Source organism: Equus przewalskii, chromosome 5, assembly GCF_037783145.1.
Source record: "Equus przewalskii isolate Varuska chromosome 5, EquPr2, whole genome shotgun sequence".
NCBI lineage: Eukaryota > Metazoa > Chordata > Mammalia > Perissodactyla > Equidae > Equus > Equus przewalskii.
The window spans coordinates 49,450,423-49,474,669 of record NC_091835.1 but is presented as its reverse complement, the minus strand read 5'-3'; the positions used below and the strand labels follow the sequence as shown (position 1 = coordinate 49,474,669).

At 41.0% G+C, this 24,247-nt stretch overlaps 1 protein-coding gene across 1 annotated transcript in view; it reads left to right on the top strand.

The window, feature by feature from the left end:
- ST8SIA1 (ST8 alpha-N-acetyl-neuraminide alpha-2,8-sialyltransferase 1) overlaps window positions 1–24,247 on the top strand; it is a 158,793-nt gene that overhangs the window by 53,514 nt on the left and 81,032 nt on the right. The window contains exon 2 of the mRNA XM_070619266.1: window positions 4,783–4,927. Coding sequence (XP_070475367.1) covers window positions 4,783–4,927 — 145 coding nt within the window. The remainder of the gene's footprint in view (window positions 1–4,782; window positions 4,928–24,247) is intronic.

Sequence of the window (24,247 nt, the reverse complement as noted above, 5' to 3'; positions counted from 1 at the left end):
TCTCATGATGCTGTTTTTAGAGTTTTTCTTTCTCATAGAATTTTTAGGGCCAAATTTGGCATTTAACTATTAATTCCTCATAACAAGATATGAAGAGTTCTTGACTAGGACTTGTTTTCCTCCTGAACAACTCATTGTCTGAATGGAATTAAATAACTAAAAATTAAATATAGTTCTTAAAGTTTATTTTGTTCAATACTTTGAATGCTAGTACCTCAAATAAAAAGATTATTTTGTTCAATACTTTGTATGCTAGTACATCAAATAATTTACAAATATTTGAGTTACCATGTAATCTCAACTCTGTTGTTCTGTCTTATATTATTATTTAAAACTTTATAAATGTTTGTTGGCAGAAAAATGATGTTGTATCTTTCCTAAAGTTAACTTCCAAACACACTCTCTCTTAAAATTTCCTTTAACTGATGATATATTCTCCTATGTGGTCAATAATTCTTCATAATTTTTGTACATAAAATTTAATAACTTTCACAAGAAATTTTTTATTGCAGCATTTTCCTCTTGTAATATTAAAGATACATTTATGCTTCATCTGACTGATGGAATTTCAACCTATAAAGCACATAAAGAGATTTTCACTCCATTTGCTTCTAAATTGCTTATCAGAATTTCAAATTGCATATTCAGTTATAAACAATAAACTCTAATGACGCTCTGTTTGTGTTGCTCACATTGATACCCTCTTTAGATATGATAGTGACGTGCCTGGTCACACAAGCATTTGTCACATACACATTCAGGGATGCCAGAAATGGCATTGAATTGGATGTCTGGCAACTTAACTCTTCAGCCTTCCATTAGCTGAGTCTAAAGCTGAAGTGTAACAGCAAATTTTGGCCAAATACTGAGACCAAACTAGAGCTCTCTTTCACCCCTCCTTTTTCAAATTCACTCATTCCTCGGAAGGGGCACAATAGCGTCAGTGATTGGAGTGGCAGCCTCCCAACCTTCTTCATGTCTGGTGACCAAAGCGTTGAACATGGCATCCGAGAGAGTCTCAGCAAGGTTCATTCTGACACTGGGCATTATTAACTGAGGGGTTGAGTCTTCACCTTTCTTTGCCTGTTTAGTTTCCCCAGAACCTCAGTCTTCCTGGTCCATAGACACAATAAACAAATGCGGTCTTCTTGACTTAGTTGGTATACACGGCTTTCATTAGGAGGGGACAAGAACCTGAGTGAGTTTTTAGCAAGTGGCTTCCAGGCTTCCTCAGTTTTTACCTTCGTGATGCAATGATAGCATCATTTGATAGGAGCTCTCTGCTGAAGCTTGAATGTGAATAATAAAATGCATTTAAACTTTTACTCCAATTCTCAACTCACACTCAACTGAAACTTAATAATCTTCAAATTTAAACTTAAACATAAAAATGGAGTTACTTTTGCTTTGTTGACCCTGTGATTTTATTGTCTGCCACAAAGAGAAGCAGATAATAGCATCAGTGCAAAGCATGAGAAAGGGTATGGGAACCAAATTTGCTATAAATTCTAAAAGCTGGTATATATTTTCTTTTTAGGATCACCCGCAGGTTGGATGGAGGTGAAATGCATTATTCAACTCAACAATTTCTTAGAGATCACAGACTTAATATTTGTGTTGAGTACTCTGATGGAGTGCCTCTTGTCTCATGCCTCTCTAGCAGCTTGCCTGCCTGAAGTGACTTACCTCCTCCTTCTTCCTGCCAGTTCCTCCCAGGCTGCACATCTCAGAGCAGGAAATCCTTCCTGGAAGCCTGAGTGTGACTTCATGCCCTCGTCTTTCTGAGCAACCGCAGGCATCTGTGCACATCTGTCATGGTGCTGGTCACATCCTGCTGCACACATAAGTGGTGACTTGCTTGTTGGTTGCCCCATTCTTGAGCGTATTCTCTGAAGATAGGTCTGGTTTCTTGTTTAATTTTATATCTCAGGAACCCAGCACAGTGTTAGGTAAGAACTCAGTCAAAATCATGATGACTACTTCTAGACTGCTCTGACTACTATTCCATCAACTCCTTTTGGTGCTGCTGCTCTAGCCAGCATAGCTGGTGAGCTAGTGTGGGGTCCCACTCAGCACAGGGAATGTGCACACTTTCATGTTGTGGTCCTTTTAGACCACCCTCCAGAGATGGGCGTGGCAGAAGGAAGATGGGGAGGCATTCTGGATGGAGGAAAAAGTTGGAAAGATTAAGATAGGAAAACCACTCCCATATTGCAAATGGCGATATGGTGATCATGAATTCGCCATAACTCTTGTATTTTTAAAAATATTTGTATACATGTGACAGTTTCCATTTTTTGTTAAGTATTTGGTTTTCCCATTAAAGGTATGATTGCCGTGAACAGGGGGATGCTGTAGGAAGAGATGTGAATTTGAGTCCATCTAACACACGTCTTATCAATAATTAAGCAAACATTTTTTAACCTAATGAACTTGCTCTTGGCCTGAGCGCTTCATTGTCTGTAAGTTTAGGATAATATAATCAGCTCTATATTCTTCTTAGTTTTTTTGAGGATGAGAAGAGGAAACCGATGTTAACATGTTATGTAAGCTGCCAGGTACTAGACAAAATGAGGTGTTATTATGTGGCTGTAACAGATTTTTCTCCTGAATTTCCAGTAGCATTTTGTACTGAATGGCAAGTTTAGCTTGATTTGGAGGTGAGTGAAATGATCCGGTTGGAAGTAAGTACCAGACAGAAGATAAAAGGCCTGGGAGCAAAGCCACGTCCCACCACTTCACTAGTTATGTGACCCAAGATAAGTTACCGAAAAAAGAATCTTAAAGCTTTCTAGCTCCAAGGTCACTCCCTGTGAGAATTAAGTGGAAAAATATCTGTGAAAGCACTTGGTACATTGCAGGTGCTTGGCTGGTGTTTACAAAGCGTTCCTTCAGGAAAGAGAAAGTTAAGGTGAAGTGAAATGGTTCTGGGCAGGCAGCATGCAGAGAAGAAAAAGCCCAGACTCAGACTCCTGTGACCTGAGCAAGTCCTGTAATGGCTCTAATCCCACTTCCTCAGATGTGAACTGGGAGTCATAATAATAATAATTCCCTTAATTATCTCTTAGAGTTACTGGAAGGGCTACAAGTGGTAAGATGTCACCAGCCATGTCGTAGGGCTCAAAAGTTTAGTTTATTCACCCCCCAAAGTTTAGAGTCATGCCTGTGATAATTCTCCTCATTTTTAAAGATAGTCTTAAGCCATGTCCAGTTCTGTTTTATGATGACTATATAAAGTGCCTGGGATGCTCTTTAGACAAAGTGTAGGCAGTTCACTATAAAACTTTTCTACCTCTGTTCGCTGCTAAGAGTTAATGAAGATGGAGGAGGACTGAAAAGAGGCACAGCTGGTGAGAAATGGAAGGATGATGTGGGTGCAAGAAGTGACGCAAATTCTGGCAACTGTGATAAGATGAAGGCTTGCTGCCCGAGCCCCTCTTCCCTGTCCTTTGTACTGAAACCTTTGTGAAGGGGATGCCAACCAAAGAGCACCAGGGAAAGCACCGTAGGGTGGGAAGAGCGCCATGGTCTCAGGCTGAGGAGGCCCGTCCCAGACACTGACTGGGTTATTCATCTCTACAGTAAGCTTGGGGCTGTGTGATGACAATGACATGTATTGAACTTTTCCCAGGTGCTCCACTTGTAGGTTCTCAGTAAGTTCTCACTTTGACAGTTCTCTGAGGCCAGTTCTGAATCCCAGGAACATTCCCCAGTTATGGAGTTAGTAAGTGGCAAAGCCTGGATTTGAACCCACATCCTCCACATTACTGGCCCCTTTCAGCTCTAAGCTTCTGTACTGTGGATGGCTAAGATGTCTGAGCAAGCAGGTCTGTGCGGAGGCACTATTCAGAAGTGGTTTACATCAACAGTTTTGTTGGTCTTTCTAGAGGTGGGACTGAGGAATAAGATCTTTTACTTCTGAAAGTTCAGTGAGTAAATGCTTGGTTTCTGACAGGTTTTTAATTAGAGGAGAATATAAAAACTGGCCCGTAGAAATGTAACAGGGCTTCCATTTGAGGGGTAAGCAGAGGAGCAGCCTGTGAGCCAGCCCAAAAGGGTGAGGTGACCCAGGAGACCCTGGTGTTTCAGACACTAAGGGAGTGAGGAGACTTTCACAAAGGTCACAGTGTTCAACTGTGTCAAATACTACTCAGAGGTCAGACAAAATGAGAACTGAGAAGGCCCACGGGATTGACCAGTTAGAAGGCAGGTTGCTTCGCCAGTGTCTGAAATCACATCACTTCTCTCATTCTGTTTCTGTTTAAGAGTTTCCAGGGATTGTTCTTTAATCTCGTCCCCAGTTTGGAGCAGTGCACCCTCTTTGGGGCCACTCTGTGCACTCCCTGCTCCACACAGCTCACGTCAAGTCCCCCGTCACTGGACGTCCCCAGCTGATTGTGAAATCACCATAAAGATGCCTTTCTGCTGCAGCTGAGCAGCTCAAGAGTCTCCCAAGTTAGCCATCCAAGTCTTTTCTGGACCTGGATGTTGAAATCAATCAATCCATCTGCAATTATAATGATTGTTTTTGCCTTTGGACATATGTCAGTTGCATCTGAGAACTGATGTATTTTCTTAAACTTTTTTTTATTATGAAATATTCCAGTCATGCATGCTGATGGCTGGAAGAGTGAATTAATAGTAGTCTAATCACCGTGGAGACACAGATGCTTTTGTGAGCTGGCACTGAGGTAAGGCTGCACATCTCTGTGGGAATGACAAGTGAATGAGACTGCTGCTCACTTAACCTGCTGTTCTTTCTCTCTCTATTTTCTCTCCTAGGAAACAGATGGAGGACTGCTGTGACCCCGCTCATCTCTTTGCTATGACTAAAATGAATTCCCCCATGGGGAAGAGCATGTGGTATGATGGGGAGTTTTTATACTCATTCACCATTGACAATTCAACTTATTCTCTCTTCCCCCAGGTTAGTATAGAGTTTGTTGCCTTTCAATATAGTTTCTCCTGTGTCTTAATATCATAGGAAGGTGATAATTGAGTTGGCCTAACTCATCAGATCTCCCTCTTTTCATCTTCTTTTTTCTCTTCTTAACTATAAATGTTTTTCTTTATAGCTGTCATTTTTTGTGAAGAAATCCATCACATTTTGATGGAAGGGCAGAAGTAGGACATTACAGAGTAACAATTTTCCTAGCCCTTCTGATTTGAGTCCTATGTCTGAGACTTTAGGAGGCAAGCAGAGAAGAAAGCAAGGTCAGGGAGTTGTGGAATTCTAGTGTTTTGAGGTTGGCTGTGGAATGATCTTGAAGATTTGCAAAACTGGAATGTTTTCTTAGGCCTGATGTTGCTCTCCGGGAGTGGCGACCATATGGTCAGAAGTTTGCTTCTTAGAGCTCTTGAATCTTAACCCTGTGGTTAGACTACTGCTATGAAGTGGGGGAGTGGGTGGATATGGAGAGAAAGAATTTGGCCACCTTTGAAGTGGTCTGAATCAAGCTTTGCTTACTTAATCTTTTCCTTCGTGGTTTCCTGAGCATAGAAATCAAATGTTTTACTAAAATATAGCTATGCAGCAAGTGGGGGCAAAAGGGAATCTTTATTTGTGTGGAGCCCTAGTTGGAGAGGGGAGTGGATCTTAGATGAAATTGCCGTTAGGGAGAAATTGAGAAATGAATCATGGCTTCCCCAAGTCTTCAAGCCACTCTTGGTTTGGCCAGATGGTTGTGCAGAGAGAGAGTTTATAGACAGAGTTGGAAAACAGGACTGAAGCTTTCAAGTATCGGTATTAGTAGCAAAGAGCCTTCAAATGAGGGATCCTATAAAGTTGAGGCATCGGCCCTACCAGATCCAAAGTCACACTCTCCATGAAAGAGCCCATATTTGCTAGTTCATCCTTAGGTATTTTAGTCCAGTTTAATGGTTTTGGAGTTTAATGATAAGGTTTTTAAGTTTGTGTTTTAAAATAGAAAATAGAAGGTTTAATTCATTGCCAGCATCCATGTCCTTTCTCTTCTTCATTTGTCCCTGGGAGGCTTCCTAATGTCAAAGGAAATGACTGAGTCATAAAATGTGGGATTGAATTTCATCTCCATCTCTTATTAGCTAAATGCCTCGCTAAGTCACCTAACTCTTCTGAGACTCAACTTTCTCATCTGTACAAGGGAGAGAGCAGTACCTGTCCTACCACCTCAGAGGTGTGGTCAGGATCAATTTATATACTGCATGTCCACGCACTTTGTAAACCACAAAGCATTATGTAAATGTTTCATGTTAACGTTGTCCTGGTTCATATCTTGCATCTTCAGACCGAGGAATGAAGAGTATAATTCCATTAGTCAGCATTTAAGGCAAGGAACAGAAATCTTCCTAGGTATTTTTAGCAGAAAGAAAGTTCATATCAGGAATCAAACACTTCACAAAATCATTAGAAGAGTAGAGAAGTGGGAGTCAAGAGGTGGCTTCTGGAATTACTTAGTTCAAGAACCTCCTGCCATAACTGTGGTTTAGGGATTAGAGAGCCCCAGCTGCCATTGCCATTAGCATGGCCACAACTGCCTCCAACAGAAACACGGCCAGGAAGATGGGTTCCAACTCGCCTCCTGCTTCCAAGCCTCTCTCAAGTGCTTCTAATGGGTAAGATTAATTTACATCTGGAACTCGAGTTGCAAAGAGATCCAAGAGAGGCAGTTTTTAAAACGATCAAGCTTCAGCAGGAAGCTAGAAAAAGGTTGGAGTACAGGTTGAGTAAGCCAATCCGCGGTCTCCTCTTTGTACAAAAACTGATATCAACTCGCTATGAAACGAAGAAGATATAAGGAAGCAAATTCATTTAACAGCTCATCAAATGGAAAAATTTGAAAAGAAATCCAAAATAGGCTTTCTAGAGATGAGGGCTTTCAGTCGTACTAACTGACTTCTAACTTTGTGCTGGAAGATAGATTTGAAGAAAAGAGCTGATTAAAGAAATACAAACCAGCCTCCCATCTTATCTGTCAGTTGCAACAGTAGGACAGCAGGAAACATTTCCTTTTTAAAATGTGTGCACATGAATTCTGTGCCTCTTTGTGCCAGGTGTGAGACCGAGGAACTGGCCCTGAATAATAAAGGAAAAATGCTTTTTTCTTAGGAAGCAGAAGTCATTACATCATTGTGTGTGTACATAGTCATTACAAAGGGCTGAACCAAGTCAAGTACATTTTTTCAAAAAAGTTACATGTGTATATTTCTGCTGAGAGTCTTAAAGGATGAATGAATTTATAGAAATCCTGAAAAATCGGTTTGCATCAACCAAAAGGATGGTGTATACCCCCATCCCTGACAGCGTTCTTATTTCTTAGTGGAATATTTCTAGTTTGCTATCAGGAAGCCAAGTTGCTGGTTAATTGATATGCTTCGTTCATGTTCCCTGTGGGAAGAAAGTTGTGTGTGCTGATTAGGCAGAAATGCAGGTGGGTGGGCTAGGCTCAGTGTTGTCAGCTGAGCAAAGCATTCCTCCTTTGCCTGAGTTTCAGCAAAATAATGCCAAATCACCCATTCTCTAACTCAGATGTATAATTTTATATCACAGTTTTAATGATATATTTAATGTTTATTTTAATTACATGTTAAACTTTTCCCCTAAATGCTCAATATAGAATAGCCATCGTTATTATTGTTATTATTCCTTTGCCGAGTTTTATCCACTGGTTTTTTTTTTTTTTTTTGCTGTTGTTGTCAAGATGCAGGATAAGATTCTCTGTCTGTCGTGGAAAGTTAGCAGGTCCTGAATCGGGGCTGGAGGGTCCAGGAGAGTCCTGTTGAGATCTGTGTACTTTGAGATGCCACATTGAGTCTCCTTAATTACAGTCACTTCTTATTTGGACCTTCCATGACTTCCCATAGCTTCATTATCAAATTTGTTCAATTCTGCCTCATATACAGTTATCTACTTAACTATAGTCATGTGCTGCATGATGTTTCAGTCAACAATGGACCACATTTATGATGGTGGACCCGTAATGTCAGTACCATATAGCCTACGTGTGTAGTAGGCTCTGCCGTCTGAGTTTGTGTAAGTACACTCTATGATGTTTGCACAGTGTTGAAATCACCTAGCAACGCATTTCTCAGACTGTATCCCCATTGTTATGAAGCGACGAATGACTGTACATATCTACGTATTACAGTTTTCTAAAAGTTTTTGTCTGCTGATCTCAATGCCGTCTTGTGAGCTTTTGAGGAACAAGAACAGTTTTTCATTTTTGTGCCTGGGGCAGTGTTTCCCACTCTGTATAGATGTTCATTTCCGGCTGTTCATGTTGCCGAGGGCTCCCTGTCTATGTCCCACCTGTGCTGCACCATTGTGGTGCCCTTGCTTCAACTAGGGACCAAGCAGGTCATTTTGATGCAGCTGTTTCCAAATGGCTCTATAAAGATATTTTGCTGAAATATTTGTTGAATATTATTAGGCACGAAGGGCCAAATTTTAACCCTCACATAGGTTTTCTAGAGTATGCAGTGTGTCTGTGTGTGTGCGTGTGTGTGTGTGTGTGTGTGCATGCACAGGTGCGTGTGTTTGGAGGGGACAGTGTGAGGGTAAGTATTCCTTCCCACTTTGAGAACACCTCCATCTCCTCGGTTGGGATCAACACCTTGTTGCTTTGCCAAGGACCATCCCTTTTTTTGTTGTTTTGTTCTGTTTGTTTTTTTGGTTTTTTTTGTTTGTTTGGTTTTTTTTGAGGAAGATTAGCCCTCAGCTAACTACTGCCAGTCCTCCTCTTTTTGCTGAGGAAGCCTGGCCCTGAGCTAACATCCATGCCCATCTTCCTCTACTTTATATGTGGGACGCCTGCCACAGTGTGGCGTGCCAAGCGGTGCCATGTCCGCACCCGGGATCCGAACCAGCGAACCCCGGGCCGCCGAGAAGCGGAACGTGCGAACTTAACCGCTGCTCCACCGGGCCAGCCCCAGGACCATCCCTTTTAAGCCCGCATGGGCCCACATTTGTAGATATTACCCAGTAAATACTATTTTGGCCTAAAACATATTTGTGCTCAGAGAAAGCATAAATTTCCTTGGAGCAGGGAAGTAGCAGGAATGTTAGAAACCACAACTGTGCTGATATAATCTGAAAAATATTTCCTTTTGGTGTAATAAAAACATGGTCAGCTCACCATTCTCTTAAATTGTGTGAATAGTAATGTGACATCAATCGCAAACAAGGTGAGTCATTTTACCTCAGAATATCCACCCAAGGCCATATATAAAGAACCACAAAACATTATTAATGAACCCCAGACAGATACTCATTTTCAGCTCCCCTGATTACTATAAGCTCCCTGATGTGTTCCACTCAGCCTGGAGCCACAGTGCCCTGGGCCCATGGGAAATCCAGGAGGATATTTTGAACTAGTTTTGTCAAAATGGCTTTGTTAAAATAAAAATACTCATTTTTTTTTCTTCGCAGTAATGTGCTTGGATATCCCTGAGTCTCACAGGAACTTTTGTTTCTGCTAATGAAATTTGCATCGTACCATATAATCTCTAGCATTTGGTAGCTATTTTTTTAATTTATTTTTTATTTTTGGTAGCTACAAGCATTTGTAGCTTCTTTTTCTAACTTACGGGTATTATTGTAATCATTTTCCCATACACATACCTTTTTGACTGGAAGGAAACTAAGGGGACTAATGTTTGGTGGACATAGATCTTTGCCAAGCCTGTGTTAGCGTCATGTTGTCAGGCTTCATTTGCCTGCTTTATACAGAAACCTGACACAGGAGCTTAACCAAATAAATGCTTGTTTGTCTCAAACAATAGGGAATTAGGAGGTGAGTTGTTCAGGGCTGGATGATGGCTACACGGTACCATCAAGCTCCTGGGCTCCTGTCTTCCTGTTTGAACAGCTTTAGCTGATGGGCAAGGAAGCTTCCAGTTTTGATCCAGAATCCCAGTAGGAAGAAGCAGAAAACAGAAGAGTTAATATGGACAGACTCCTGCTGATGTGTCAGTGGTCAGGACTGAATTCCATGGGCATGTCTAGCTGCAAGAGAGGCTGGGAATTCCAGTATTTCAGCTCTAGGCAAATGCGCTATATGTGCTGACTGGTACTACCTGCCTCAGTTTCCCCACAGGTCGTCTTACTCTATCCTTACAGCAACTCTGTGTGGTTGTTATTACTGCCTTCATTTCATGGATGAAACTGAGACTGAGAAGGGTAAATAATTTGTTTAAGGTTCCAGAGCTGGTGAGTGGAAGGGCTGGGATGTGAAACCTGGCCTATCTGATTTCAAAAGTTTTATTGTTTATTATCTTGTTGGTTTTTTTGTTTACTTGTTTGCTTAAAAAGACGTGAGTTCTAGTGGATTAGTTGTTCATTTTTATTACTTAGTCACCTTGAAACCATTTTAAGGTTTCTCCCTTCCCTTGTATGAATACTCTTAGAAGGAGTGGAGAAATTTCTTTTACAGCCATTTGAGAAGTGTAGATACAGAGGCTGTAGGAGCCTCTACAATACTATGGTTTCTCTTTGAAGCTGGTTTCCTGTTCAGTATTGTAGTTTCTCTTCGACTTTGAGCTCCCTAGTAGCCTGCATTGAAAGGAGAAATAAGATCAGTTACATTATTTTGATTTCTGTTAAATGGATTCCTGGACCCAATTCCAGTGTGTGTGTGTGTGTGTGTAAGCTTCCTCACGCCACCAAGCAATTTTTGGACACCAGCTGCGTGTCTTACAATTCAACTCAATTCTGACACTCTCTATCCAGAGATAGTGTCAGATTCCATAGTAAAGGGCTCAGTCCCACAAGACCGCCCTCCACTTTAGATGCCAATCTCAAGCCAAGGTAGATTACCGATTTATTACAAAGGATGTTAAAGGATACCAATCAACAGCCAGGTGAGGAGATGCATAGGGTGAGGTTCCAAACAAATGTACTCCTGTTCTTGAGGAATTTAGGGCCTCACACGGTGTCCTGTGGAAGCATTCTGATTCCCCAACCTGGAAACTCTCTGAACCCCGTCCTTTTTGGGTTTTTATGGAGGCTTCATTATATAGGTATGATTGATTAACTCATTGGCCACTGCTGTTTGATTCGACCTCTAGCCCCTCACCCTTCCCCAAAGTTCCAACCCTCTATTCACGGTGAGTTCCCCTGGCAACCAGCCCCATCCTTACATGCTTTCCAGAAGTCACCTTCATTAGGTCAAGAGACCAAATATTATGACAAAAGATGCTCCCATTGCTCTTATCGCTCAGGAAATCCAAAGATTTGGGGAGCTGTGAGCCAAGAACTGTGGATTAAGACCAAATCTATATGAAAAATATATTTTGGTCCACTGAATGACCAAATATATGTATTTCTTCTAAATCACAATATCACATCTGTAATAGAGAAATCCAGGTTCTGGATTTTTCATTTGGGAAAAAAAAAGCACTAGAAAAGGGGTCAAATCAATTTTGCAAGCCAATGAGTGGTAAGAAGAGATAAATCTGTTGAGTCTGGGATTTAGGGAAATATAAAGCAGTAATGGAGAATGCTGCAGACTCTGCCAATTGTACATTTGTATCCTTGTAATTGGATAATAATTATGATGAACTGAAAGTGCAATGTGAGATAAATTAATTTCTAGGGAATTAAGATTGTGTATCTGAACGATGGATTCATATCCACTATTCCTCAAATTGCTCTGTAACTGAGAAGATGAGGAGAGTGGATCATCACAGGACTTCCAAGTATCTGTTATCTTCGTAGGAAAGGAAAGAAATAATTAGAAGTGAGAGAGTGCAATGGACTTCCTCCACAGAGTAGCTGAAGGTAAACTAAGACGGCTTGTCTTTCAAACTTAGAAATAATTGCAAATTAAAACCTCTCTCTAGTGAAAATTCACATTTTGTTCATGGTGGAGAGCAAAATGAAAATTAAATGTAAGGAATGTTCTATCGGGCTGTGATGTAGACCTCTCTAAAACATTTGACAGCGTGTAGAATTTAGTACAAAGACTGATTATGAGTCAGACTTGCAGCTTCTTGGGAACAGTTGAAAAGGATGCATGACACCAATTTCCACCGAGTCAAATCTCATCCAGTAGGTCTGATGTGGTCAGTTTTTTCAGGAGATGTTAAGGTTCCATGTAACATTTTCTTCTTAGGTTTGGTAACGTGACAGAGTGTTCTCCTGCAGAAAAAGCTGATATATCTTTTTTTTTCTTTAATTGGTTTTTTTTCATCTTGGTCCTTCTTCCTGGCCAAGGTCCAGGTGTAGAAAGGAATTTCCATCCTATTTTGATTCAGTTTTGAGTATTTATAGGTATACCAGGGGCCTCTGTTTCATTTCTGCTATTGATATGCTCATTTGTACTTCTTTCCTAGAGATCTCTTAAATGCATAAAGATAACATTCGATGGACTTGTAGAGAGACATTATATCAACACTGAATTTTCTCTGCCTTAATTAATTTGGTCATAATTAATTAATTTGGAATAAAAAGATACAAATAAGTACATAGAACTTTTCTTAGTGTTTGTATCTGTTCAAATCAGTTCACTCTCTTTCTGCTAATTGACCTGTAATCTTTAGATCACATGGGAAATAGCACAATTTTCTTGTCATCCTTCATGCCCCAACTAGTCATAGCCTGTTATCTATAGGGTCAGAACTTCTGGCTAGACTTGCCTAACAGGATGGGGAAGGAGGTGGCTGGAGATGGGACAAGAGAGTGAACTTAGCTGTGGAGGCTAAAAGAAAGTCCAGCCAGTAGCCAGAATGTGATATTTAGATTCTCACCAGAGGTACCTGTTGGCAGTAACCAGAAGGTAACATGATGTACCAATAGTGTGCAGAACTCAGATGTGAGGAATGTAGGAGGGTGGAGCTCTTCCCAGAGATTCAGATTCAGTAGCAATTGACTTGAAGTTCCCAGACACTGGGCCAGTGGTTTTGGCAACTGGCAGCCTCCAGGGAGGTACTGGCCAGAAGAAGGCAGGTCTCGCCCTTCTAGAGGCTTGGGTACCGATCATTTTATCAAGGCAGGGACTCAAGGAGACAAGGTGGTGGTCCCCAGCATTAGGGTCAAAATTAGGGACTGTTTTTGAGAGTAAGACTGAAGACTGAAGTTCTGGAACTGGGTACGAGCTGAGCACCAGGAATCTGGAAGGGCAGCCTGGGGCTATGTTTTGAAAATAAGACAGAAACCAAGTTACCAAAGCCGCACCTCAAAGCTAGGGTCATAAGAACGCAATATAACCTAACGGTGATTCCCACAGCTTTGGGTGACCACTCCCCAAATCATTATCCCAAAGCCACATTAACCCACAGTCCCCAGGGCTCAGGCTGAATCTGCAGTGGCCCCAGTTGTGGGTTCAGGTTGTATATAGAGGCTTAGAATTAGGCCTGATACAGCATAATTTTTTAGACAAAAACATTAGATTCCTTCCCTCTCCTATGTCTAGCTCTGTGGTGGCTGACAGTACGGAGGGAGCAGAAGCTAAGTGAAGGAGAGAATCTGGGCAAATTGTTTATTAAGACAATATGTTAGCAGCCTGTCAGAAAGGTGCTGATATATTGGTGAGGATAAGTGTGGTGGTGCAGTTTAGGTTAGATGGGGCGAGGGTCGAGGCCTGCTGACTGTAATGGAGACAGAAGTGCTTTTTGAGGATAACCAATGTTTTATACTCTGAAGACTATTATAATGGGATTTTTCTTAATTTTGTTTTACTTATCTACCCAGACTCAGAGTTTTAACTCTTTGCTGAGAAAAAAAGAGAAAAAGGCAATTGCAAATTAAATTCATTCAATAATCTCTTTACCCGAGGTGGTCTGCTACTAATAAAGCACTGGTTAACAGCGCCTTATAAAATATACATAATCTGATTATTTTGCTTAAATTTTTCTCTTCCTAGGGTTCAGTCTACTCTGATTTTGTATACATTTTGGGTCTAATATATTATTCAGATCATACCATGTTCACAAGTATTGTGCTTTCTGGAACCGTACTATACAAACTTCCTAAGTGTTTTTTCTTGTTGTGGTCCGACATAGACTGACTGTAACACACAAGGTCATTAAGAACAGAAGTAACTAGTTTGCAGGTGATTCCAGATGCCTGAGATGGGGATTGTTGGAGGACTTCCTCACACTTAAAGGCCAGTAATATTTATGGACGCAAGAAAAAATATAGTGCTTCTATATCATCCATCAAGTTTAGTTCAAATCGAGAATATACAAAATAAAATCAGCATCAAAATTAATTTAAAATAGAGGCCGGCCCGGTGGCACAGCGGTTAAGTGCGCACATTCCACTTTGGCAGCCCAGGGTTCGCCAGTTCGGATCCCAGGTGTAGACCTATGCACCGCTTGTCAAGCCATGCTGTGGCAGGCATCCCACATATAAAGTAGAGGAAGATGGGCATGGATGCTAGCTCATGGCCAGTCTTCCTCAGCAAAAAAAGGAGGATTGGCAGAAGATGTTAGCTCAGGGCCAGTCGTCCTCAAAAAAATTTTTTTTTTAAATAAGGCTTTGATGCATCAGAAATACCCTTTCACGTTTGTTGGACTTGTCACCTGGATGAATATGCCTTGCTGCCAGCAAAACTATGCTTTCTTAAAGTTTTAATGATTTTACATAAAATACATGTTCACTCATTCATTCTCCAAATATTTATTGAGCGACTACTCCTGTGTGCAAGGGACTATGCTAGTTCCTGGGGAAATAGTGGTGAGTAAAAACAGACCCAGTCCCCTCTCCCACTGGGTAGTGTCTTCACTGTCCCACAGGTTCCTCCTTGGTCACATGTTCAAAATTAAACTCCCTCCCTCCCCCTCTGCTTCTTTTCTCTATTCCCTGTCACAGGTAATGATACCATGACCTACTCAGTCACTTGAGCTGGACACCTGGGTCTCATGTTTGAGTCTATCCTCCATACTAACTACTCTGCAAATCCAATTTTATTTTGTCAATATCTCTTGAATCCGTCCCCTTTTTTACCTCTTTGCCACTGTGTTAGTTCAAGGTTTATCATCTATTATATGGACTAATTCCAGAACTTTCTAAAAAGTTTGCCTATTGTGAACTTGCCTCCCTGGAACGTCCTCTACCCTGCTGCCTGTGTTTCAGTATAAAATGCAAATCTGTTTATGTAACGTCTCCTAAGTCACTCCTCACTGCCTGCCATGCAAACAAGAGCAGGTGGCCAAACAGCACATTCACCGAGCCTGCTGAGCAGGGTTCGCGGAGAAACTCATGGAGAAGGACAAGTAGCAGCTAGTGGATACTCTGTTGCCTTTTTATGGTCAGAAATAATGAAATGCTAGATGTTATAGACTCCAGGAAAGGGATCCTGAAATTGGACTGGGCTTTTTAGTTGTGTAATCAGCAGGCACTAACCCCTCCCCTGGTGTGATTCAAAGGCTGTGTACTGAGATATGGCAAAGCCTTGGGTTTGGCCTGGTTTACCAGCTCCATGTCTGTGGGAATGGAGAGCCCCCTCTAGCCATGATTGGCAGCTAGAGGACAAGCTTTGCCGATGCAGGTGAGTGACATAACTTGCCAGAAAAGGGTTTATCCATCAGTTCATAGTTGGGCAAGAGCTAGCCTCTTCCAGGGCGTGATGGGAGAACTGAGATCCCAGCTTTGCTACTGGCCAGGATTGTGGGTCTTCAGCACTAGAGCACTGCTGGTTTCCATGGAACGTTAATGGGAGCCACTTCCTTTTCTGAACTGCAGAGGGTCAGTCTTGGACAAGTTAATCCTTCCTGATTACCACTTATAGGATGAAGTTCAAACTTCATAGGGTGGCACATGGCATTCAAGATCTGAACTCTCGGAGAATAAAAGATAATGTAAGCTTATTAATTGCCATCTACCTTCTTCCCCTGCTCATCATTACTTTATACTCTGTAATTACCCAAGTGACTTGCATTTCCAAAAACAAGTTATGCTTTTTCTTTTCCTCTTCACGTTTGCACATGCTGTTCCCCTCTCCAGAATGTTTTTCCTTTCCTTGTCTGATGAATTCTTGTTTACCTTTCAAGATCCAGCTAAAGCTTTTCGTGTCCGTGAAACCTTTCCAGTTCCCTCTCCCAAATCTGTGCTGCCCTGCCATGTTGATTAAAACTCTGTTCTGTTTCCCCTTCACATTTGTATATATCTCTGTTGCTGTACTGTTGGATAACAGTGATTTGTTCATATGCTTTCTGCTCACCAGACTCTGAGCCCCTTGAGGGCAACACCTAGACAGGGCCTGGCACAAAGCATGGCAGGTGGAAAATGAACATGTGCTGAAATCTATAGAATGGATGGCTATTCTTCCAAAGCCTTTGCAACCTCATGGCAGCAGCCTAATTCTTTTGGAAGCAGGTGCTAGAATGACCCAGAATCAGTCTCTTGCAAGCAACAGCACTGGACAAAGGAAAGAGTCTGGATGTTAACGACAAAGCGTGTTGTGTAGGGTGGCGTGTTGGTGCTCAGAACTTCATCCTAGCCTTGAGATGACAAGATCATATGATTTTAAAGTTGGGCCACAATATTGGTGCTGGGCATGTAGCTGCTATTTTGTTTTTGTTTGCTATGCTATTCTTATTCACTTTTAAAACAAATTATTCTTAAGAAATCGTATTGAGTAGGGCTGAAGGACATTTTGATGTTTGTGAAGATAATTTCTTTCTCTTTCTCCTGTCTGTTCATTATTTTCCACCGTTGCCACTACCATCTATTCCAGATGACAATGACTTCTTGCCTAGAATTCTGCAATAGTCTCTTATTGGCCATCTTGTATCTAATCTGGCCTCCGCTTCAGGCCACTGCTACATTGCAGTTTGAGTTATTGTTTTAAAATGCAAATCAGATTATGCCGTCACTTTGCTTAATGCCACGGATTAGTTTCCCATTGATTTCAGGATAAGATAAACCCTTTAGGGCCCTCATGGCTCTGCCTGGTCTGGTGCCTGCCTGCGGCTCCAGCATCAGTTTCCACAATGTTCCCTCTCACCCTTTACACTTTGCCTTACTGACCTACTTTCAGCTCCTGATAAATGATGTGCTCTCTTTCCACAGAGCTTTTTAACACACTGTTCCTTTTCCAGGAAGACTCTGGTCTCTTCTTACCAGCTCCTAATAAATGGTGTGCTCTCTCTTTCCATGAGCTTTTCAACACACTGTTCCTTTTCCTGGAAGACTCTGGTCTCTTCTTACCAAGTTCACTCATGTTAAGCCCTTAGATCCCATTTGAGCATCATTTCCTCAGAGGGGCCTTCCTCATAGCACCAGGTACCTCTCATTGCAGCTTTGTATTCAATTGTTTAAGTATTTAATTCAAGGTTTTTTCTCTCAGCAGCTGGGAAGCTCCCCAGGGGCAATGTTTAATTTGGGGTGATAGGGAGCTCTGGTTATCTCAGTTATTATTAGTATCATGCCTGGAACATAATAGAGATTCAGTAAATTTTAGTGGAATAAATGAATGAATGAATGGAGCTGCTTGGTTTTGCTGTATAAAATCACCAACGGTAATCCTGTAGACCCCAGAGCCTATGTTTTGGTATAAATATAAAGAGAGTTGAAGTTCATTATCAGAGTGGAGGGAAAATACTGACATTGGAAGCAGTCCCCTGCGAAACCTCCGAATGACTGTCTCAGACTGGAGCCTTCAAGAGAAGACTGTGGAGATGGCCAAACAGGGTTACAATAAGCCCCTTTTGTTACTGCAGCTATGTTTTGCCCTTGTGTGGTTATTTATCAATACAGGGGCTCAGATGTTGCAATGAAATCAATCTTACAAGAAACTACAATGGATAAATTACTGCTCTCTCTGAAGATTTAAAATCACTGATGTCAACTCGACCAGTCTGTCCTTTGCCGAACCACAGCTAAATGGCAGAAGCAACAGTGAAGCCAAAAGACGGGGTGGCTCGGGGCTGTCCTCCCTGCCGTGAGCTGGCATCCCCAGGCTCTAGGCCCCTGTGTTGAGCTAAGCCTTGGTGCTCTCTCTCTCTCCAGTCTTCTAACCGTGAGAGATTCGTGCACCAATTTTCCCACAGAATGAATGTGTGGGATTTGTATTTTGAAATCACAGCTCTTCTAATACCACCATCTTTTAAATTAACATACTGCTTCCCTGCTTGTTTTTCAGTTATTTTGGCTCAGCTGCTGGAGGAAAACATTTTTTCGTCTTTGTAACACTTTGGAGCCAATATGTTTAGGAAACCAGCCAGTCGATAAAGATCCCAAACAACCTCTTGCCAGAGACAGTCACAGTTTTTTAACCTCTTGGAACTCTAACCAGGAAAAAGATTTCAGCCAGATTATAGATACTAGATTAGTGTTTAATGTGGGCAGTTAGAACAATTATTCCTTGACTTGAAACTTTGTGACTTTTCTGGGAAATTAGTAAAGAATGTTAATTTAGTAATCCTCTAAGACTTCTTTTTGAGATTGTAATCATATTTCATGGAAATGGGCTTGTAACAGAAGTAGCAAAATGCTTGCCAATATTCAGGAGGAAGGTTGTAACAGGTCAAAAATTAAAAGTAAATTACAGTCATTAAATTCTTAGGGCTTTTTATAATTTCCTTGCTGACCTTTTCCATAATGAACGTATAGAGGCAGGGAAGGACTTAGAAGAAGGTTTGGGTTTAGGGAAATAAATAGTGATAAGGATTTATAAGATGTGAAGTGGATAAAGTGAGAGCTAAGAAACCTTGGGGGAGAAAGACAGACTATTATCATATTAATAAAAATAGTGGCAATGAAATGTCATAGATTGTCATTTCTTTTAAAAGAGACTGCCTGGGGGCTGGCCCCGTAGCCGAGTGGTTAAGTTTGCGTGCTCCGCTGCTGGCGGCCCAGTGTTTCGTTGTTTCGAATCCTGGGCGTGGACATGGCACTGCTCATCAAACCACGCTGAGGCAGCGTCCCACATACCACAACTAGAAGGACCCACAACGAAGAATATACAACTATGTACCAGAGGGGCTTTGGGGAGAAAAAGGAAAAAAATAAAATCTTGAAAAAAAAAAAAAAAGAGACTGCCTGAAGGAAACATAAATTTTGTATTATACCGTGGGAATCCTGGTATAGCAATCTCCTTTCATGTTTCCAGATGCTTGAGAGATGCTGTAAGCAGAACAGTGGAGGGGCGTGGAGCATGTGGGGACAAGAGGGGCAGATGTGGGGAAGAGGCCACGGGAAAAGTTAGGGAAAACAGGGAAGAGATCGGACTGATGTGGCGATTGGAGATTTCATACTTTAAGGATATTTATAACTAATATTTACTGAGTGATTTCTATGTGCCAGGCTTTGCACTTTTTATAATTATCATCTTACTTCTCTGAAGACCTCTGTGGAGGTGGTTTCTTATATTTCCCCCCATTGTATAGATGAGAGAGGTGAGGCTGAGAGCAGTTTAGTAACCCTCTCAAGGTCACATGGTTAGTACGTGGCAGAATCCTCTGACTCTATCATTTGTGTGACTAACAATGATCTTTTCCATGACTTGGGGGTCATATCCGTGACCTGGGCACTTAGAAGATGACTGATCAGTAATGTAGATCTATTACATTACGTGTATAAATGTTGAGTCTATATGTGTTATTTTCTATCTGTCTACAAAGTTTTCTTCGACTCAGATGTGCTTAAGAAGTGCTAAGGATTAAACTGGCCAACCCTGAACTTTCTCTTGCCGGTGCTTCTTTTAGGCTTGGCATTATGTAGTTTATTATTACACTTGAAAGGAAATCATTCTAGCCTCAAAAATCACATTTTTTCTCACTGAGTCAGTTAAGGGATATGGGAGCCAAATGGTCATCAGAGCCACTTCTGACAAAACAACAAGGTCTTCATTTACTTGAGAATTTTATTGGTAAGTGCAAAAGAGAAAAAGGAAATCTGTGTGTCTATGGGAAATGCAAACATCATGGACTGCCCTGCAGCACATGAAAGGCTGCCATCATTGCAAGAGAGACAGGGTGGCCACGAAGAGTGGATGTAAGTGAATACGGCCAAATAAATCAGAAAAAAGACATTTCAATAAAGTTTCAAAGATGTTTCAATTAATTATGACTCCGTGACAAGCACATATATAAATGAAGCGGTGACTATAAACAGCTTGCAGCTCCTACAAGTTTCTTAATCGAAATATTTCTATTTAGAAGAAAAATTATATTGGAATTATCTTGTTCAATGTTTTTATTTTAAATTAGGAATAATAGATGTTTATTTAAATTAATTGATTGAGCTACTAGAAATGTAACATTTGAGGTAAAATGTCTAAGAAATATTAATGACAATCAAATATATTAGAAAAAGTCTACTAAAAAGTGGGTTGATTATATTTTTATAATTTGATTAGGTTTTGTGGAGACCCTCTAGAGCTGGAGTTTGTGGAGGACTTACTATCTGCTGGGCTTTCTCCTAAGTGTTTGTGTGCTTTATCTGATAATCCCAACGTAAAAGCCCCATGTTCTGGTCTCCATTTTATGTGTAGAAACGGAGGCTGAGATGTTAAGTGGCCTGCCTAGGATCCCCGCCAGAAACTGGTTCCAGGATGTGATTCCAAGTCAGGGTTTGGACTCATACCTGTTAAAGCCAGACTCTGTGAATTTAACTATTTCAGCTGCACTGCCTCTCCTCTCAGATTAAGTCATGCACCATAGAATAAATACAACACAGTGAAGTCTGTCCACGGTACGTCTGAGATCGCACTTTGTCATAGTGAAAAACTGGAAACAACCTGAAGTATTCACAGTAAGGAATTGGTTAAATTATGAACCACCTATCCAGTCAAATAGTGTGCCGACATTAAAATGATGGAAAGATGTCCATAATATCTTGTTAAATAAACATGTATGTTGCAACTGTATGGATAAGATGATCTCGTGTTAGTTAGAAAACAAACTCTTGTTTAGAATGATAGGCCTCAGCACAAAGAGCTGAAAAATGACTGTGGGTGATACCTGAATATTCCTTAATGTTATTCTGCACAGAAATTAGGGAGACTTTTGGAATAGTCTTTGGCTGCTCTTTGTCTCTTAGAGTCGTGAATGTTGCACAAACTGCCTTGTAAAGCACCTGCTATTTCATTTGAGCCTGGGAAAGAGAAGACAGTCTTTTCCAATCTTTGTTTAAAAGTTCCCCAAAGTATATATTTTCATATATCTTTCTGAATAATTTAAGATTTGTACTCATCTCTAACCTCCTACTTTTTGAATAAATGTTAGTCTGCGAGGGCCCTGCTTGGGTTCTAGAATAGAATATCCAAACTTGGTACCTGCAAGCCAAATCTGGCTCTCAGAGGTGTTTTGTTTGACCTTTACTGTTGACAGAAAATAGTTTGAACTGTACTGCTAACATTTAAAAGCTAGGAGATTTCATATAAAAATCCGGAGTTTTACTAACACTTGGAAAAAAAATCAGAGTATCTGGCAGCACTGGGTCCCATGTCCATCAACAGGGTGTGAGCAGTTCCTGATCTTTTTGGATTGGTCACATATTCTCAGTTTACCACAGTCCCTAGCACTCCCTAGTGTCTTCCTGCCACTCCTTTATGCTACCTGCCTGGATTCTGTAGGCATTTAATTTTGCAGCTTGTGCTGGACTTCTTTTAGCTCAGCAGTGTATCATTTAGCAATCCCTTAACCTTTATACCTGTGGTCTGAGAAAGTTAACAGAGTTGCTTCATTTGCTTAGATTTCTGGGTAAATCAATCAATCAATGATAACATCAGTGTACCTACTGTGATAGGCTCTGAGGACATTAAGAGTTACAAGTCATGGTTTATACTCTTGAGTGGTTTATTTTCCATTTGTGGAGGATGGGCATATACACAAAACAGTGGCGAGCAAATTGTACCACATGCTAAGTGTCTAGTGTCTAGTTAGAGGGAGTGATAATCAGTGCTATAGGTTTTTTTGTGGCAGTGGACAAGATTGTGGATGCCGATCCCAGAAGACAAGATTGGTCAGGGAAAGTTCTGGAGAAAGAAGACCTTAGGTTGTATTTCAGAGTCGGTAGGATCTGGTGGGTCACAAACTTTATTGTGCACATGAATTGTGTAGGAGAACTTCAGCTTTCCAAACTCTACCCAGAGAACATGTGCAAGAGAGTTGAAGTGGGACCAAGAATGTGCATCTTTAATATGCATTCCAGGTGATTCTAATATACCTGGGCCACACGATGAGAAAAGGGGAGAAGATGGCCCAAGTAGGTAGGATGAAATCAGCAGAGGCAGAAGTGTGAGTGGGGAATTTGGAGGCTGTGAAATTGAGCTGACTGGAGGCTGGTATGGGGGAGTCCTTGGAGATGATTAAGGGAGCAATGCTGGGAAGAAGGGATGCTCTAGAAACAACTTGTTTTGCCTTTTCTCACAAGAAAGGATGACAGATACTTTTTGTAAAGTTGGGGGAAAAAAGCAGCAGGAGCCAGTTATTCTCGAAGAGAATTTTCTCTGCTTGATTTCTTCACTTTTTAATGGAGTAGTCATATATGAGACAATACTGGGTTTGCTTTTTTTAAACAATTTAATTATTAATTTAATAGTTAAGCAGACGGTTGATCCTGGTCCTGCTAGTTCAAGTGCTTAATCAGTTAAATTGGAGTAACAGTTTAGCAATCTGCTACGTTACTAACTGCACACTACATTTAGTTGAAAACAGAATAGACGTCTTAATTCACACCACGTTTTGATGAAACAGACGTTAAGCTGGGCATCACCTCATATAGTGACTGATATGTCGTTGGTTGGCACTCAATAAATACTTGCCAAATGTCCGTACCTGAAATTTGCTTGATGTTTGTAGTTCTTCATTTCTGAAAAAATGGACTTTGATTAGATTAGTGGGTTTCTGCACCATCAAATTCCTTGGGGGTGTCTAAGGGTCACTTTCAGAAATAAGAGAGAGACCAAGGGATTAACGAGGGGTACCCACCTTGACCTCAAACAGCATCTTCTCTTTTTTCTATTTTTGCTTTTTAATGGTTTTCTCCCGCACATGATCTTGTTTGAAAAACAACACAGAAGACTTCCACTGTGAAACAAACAAAATAACAGCGTCAACAATAATAAGTTTGAGTCTCTGAAGCATTGAAGAAATGATTTGATTCAATTCCACATATATTTATGAGCCACTGTGCACAGCTTTAATACGTAATTCTCATGACTCATTGAGCGTAAGTGAATTCTAATGTGCCTCTGATCTGCTTCAGTTTTTGAGCATTCTGTGAACTTGTAGGGAACCTTATTGGGCACGAATCCTGCAGAGACTTCACAGATCTCAACAGTGAAAAATAACGTGGTAGGTAGATAACACAGTGGGGAAAGTAGGAGGAGGAAGGGGAGGACGCATTGTAGCAGCCTCAACAAAGTAGGGAGTCAAGAAATTCAGGCTGTGTTGTAGGAAACTCAGATAAATAAAGTGGTGTAGAGGAAATATTTTGTGTGAGTCTAGAAGATGTGGTGGACGAAAAGAATGAACGGGGAGTTGGGGCTATTGGTGGGTCCTGAGTGCCTCAATGTAGATCTCAAATGTTTCTGTCTGAACAAAGGGCAAACATGGTACATTTTGTACATTTTTTGTAGGGGAGCAATTTGCACGAGGCTTTCTTTCAAGATTTATTGAGGGATAATTGATATACAAAGAACTGCACATATTTAACAAGTATAATTTCATGCTTTTGGATATATTCAAACACCTGTGGTACCATCACCTTTGTTTTAGAAGAATAGCTAGTATATAGAGTGAAGGATGGATGATGGACACGAACTAGAAGATGACTAATAGTAATAAGCCACTTTTTAAAAAATATTTACAATGAGGGTGGAAAGAGGAGAAGAATAGAAGAACCTGTGCAGAGGCAGGTGTTAGGGTGATATCAAGAGGTGAGCAAAAATGACTCCATAAGCTCTGGGCTGTGTTGCTAAGAAAATATTAGTCCATTAAAAATAAAAACGGTTCTTGATTACTTACCTTGTGCCAGACAGAACTCGTTTAATCCTCACAAAGCCATAGGAGGTGGGTATCCTTATTAGAAATGAGAAGGCACTAAGGTTCAATTACTTGCCAGTGGTCATAGAGGAAACATTAAGTCAGGACTTGGATGCAGGCAGGCAGGCTCCAGGGCGATGCTTATCAACAGGAAGATGCACTGTCTGTATTTGCAGAAAAAGAATCTTTCGGTGGTCCTTCTGCCTCGGGCGTTGAGAATGTAGGGTCTAGCACTGGCATGAGGCTTAGTTCCTGCTGCTGCTATTTTCTGCTCCACTGCTAAGAATCACCAGCCGCTACCTTTGACACGTTGTGTATGCTCTTCATATTTCCTTTC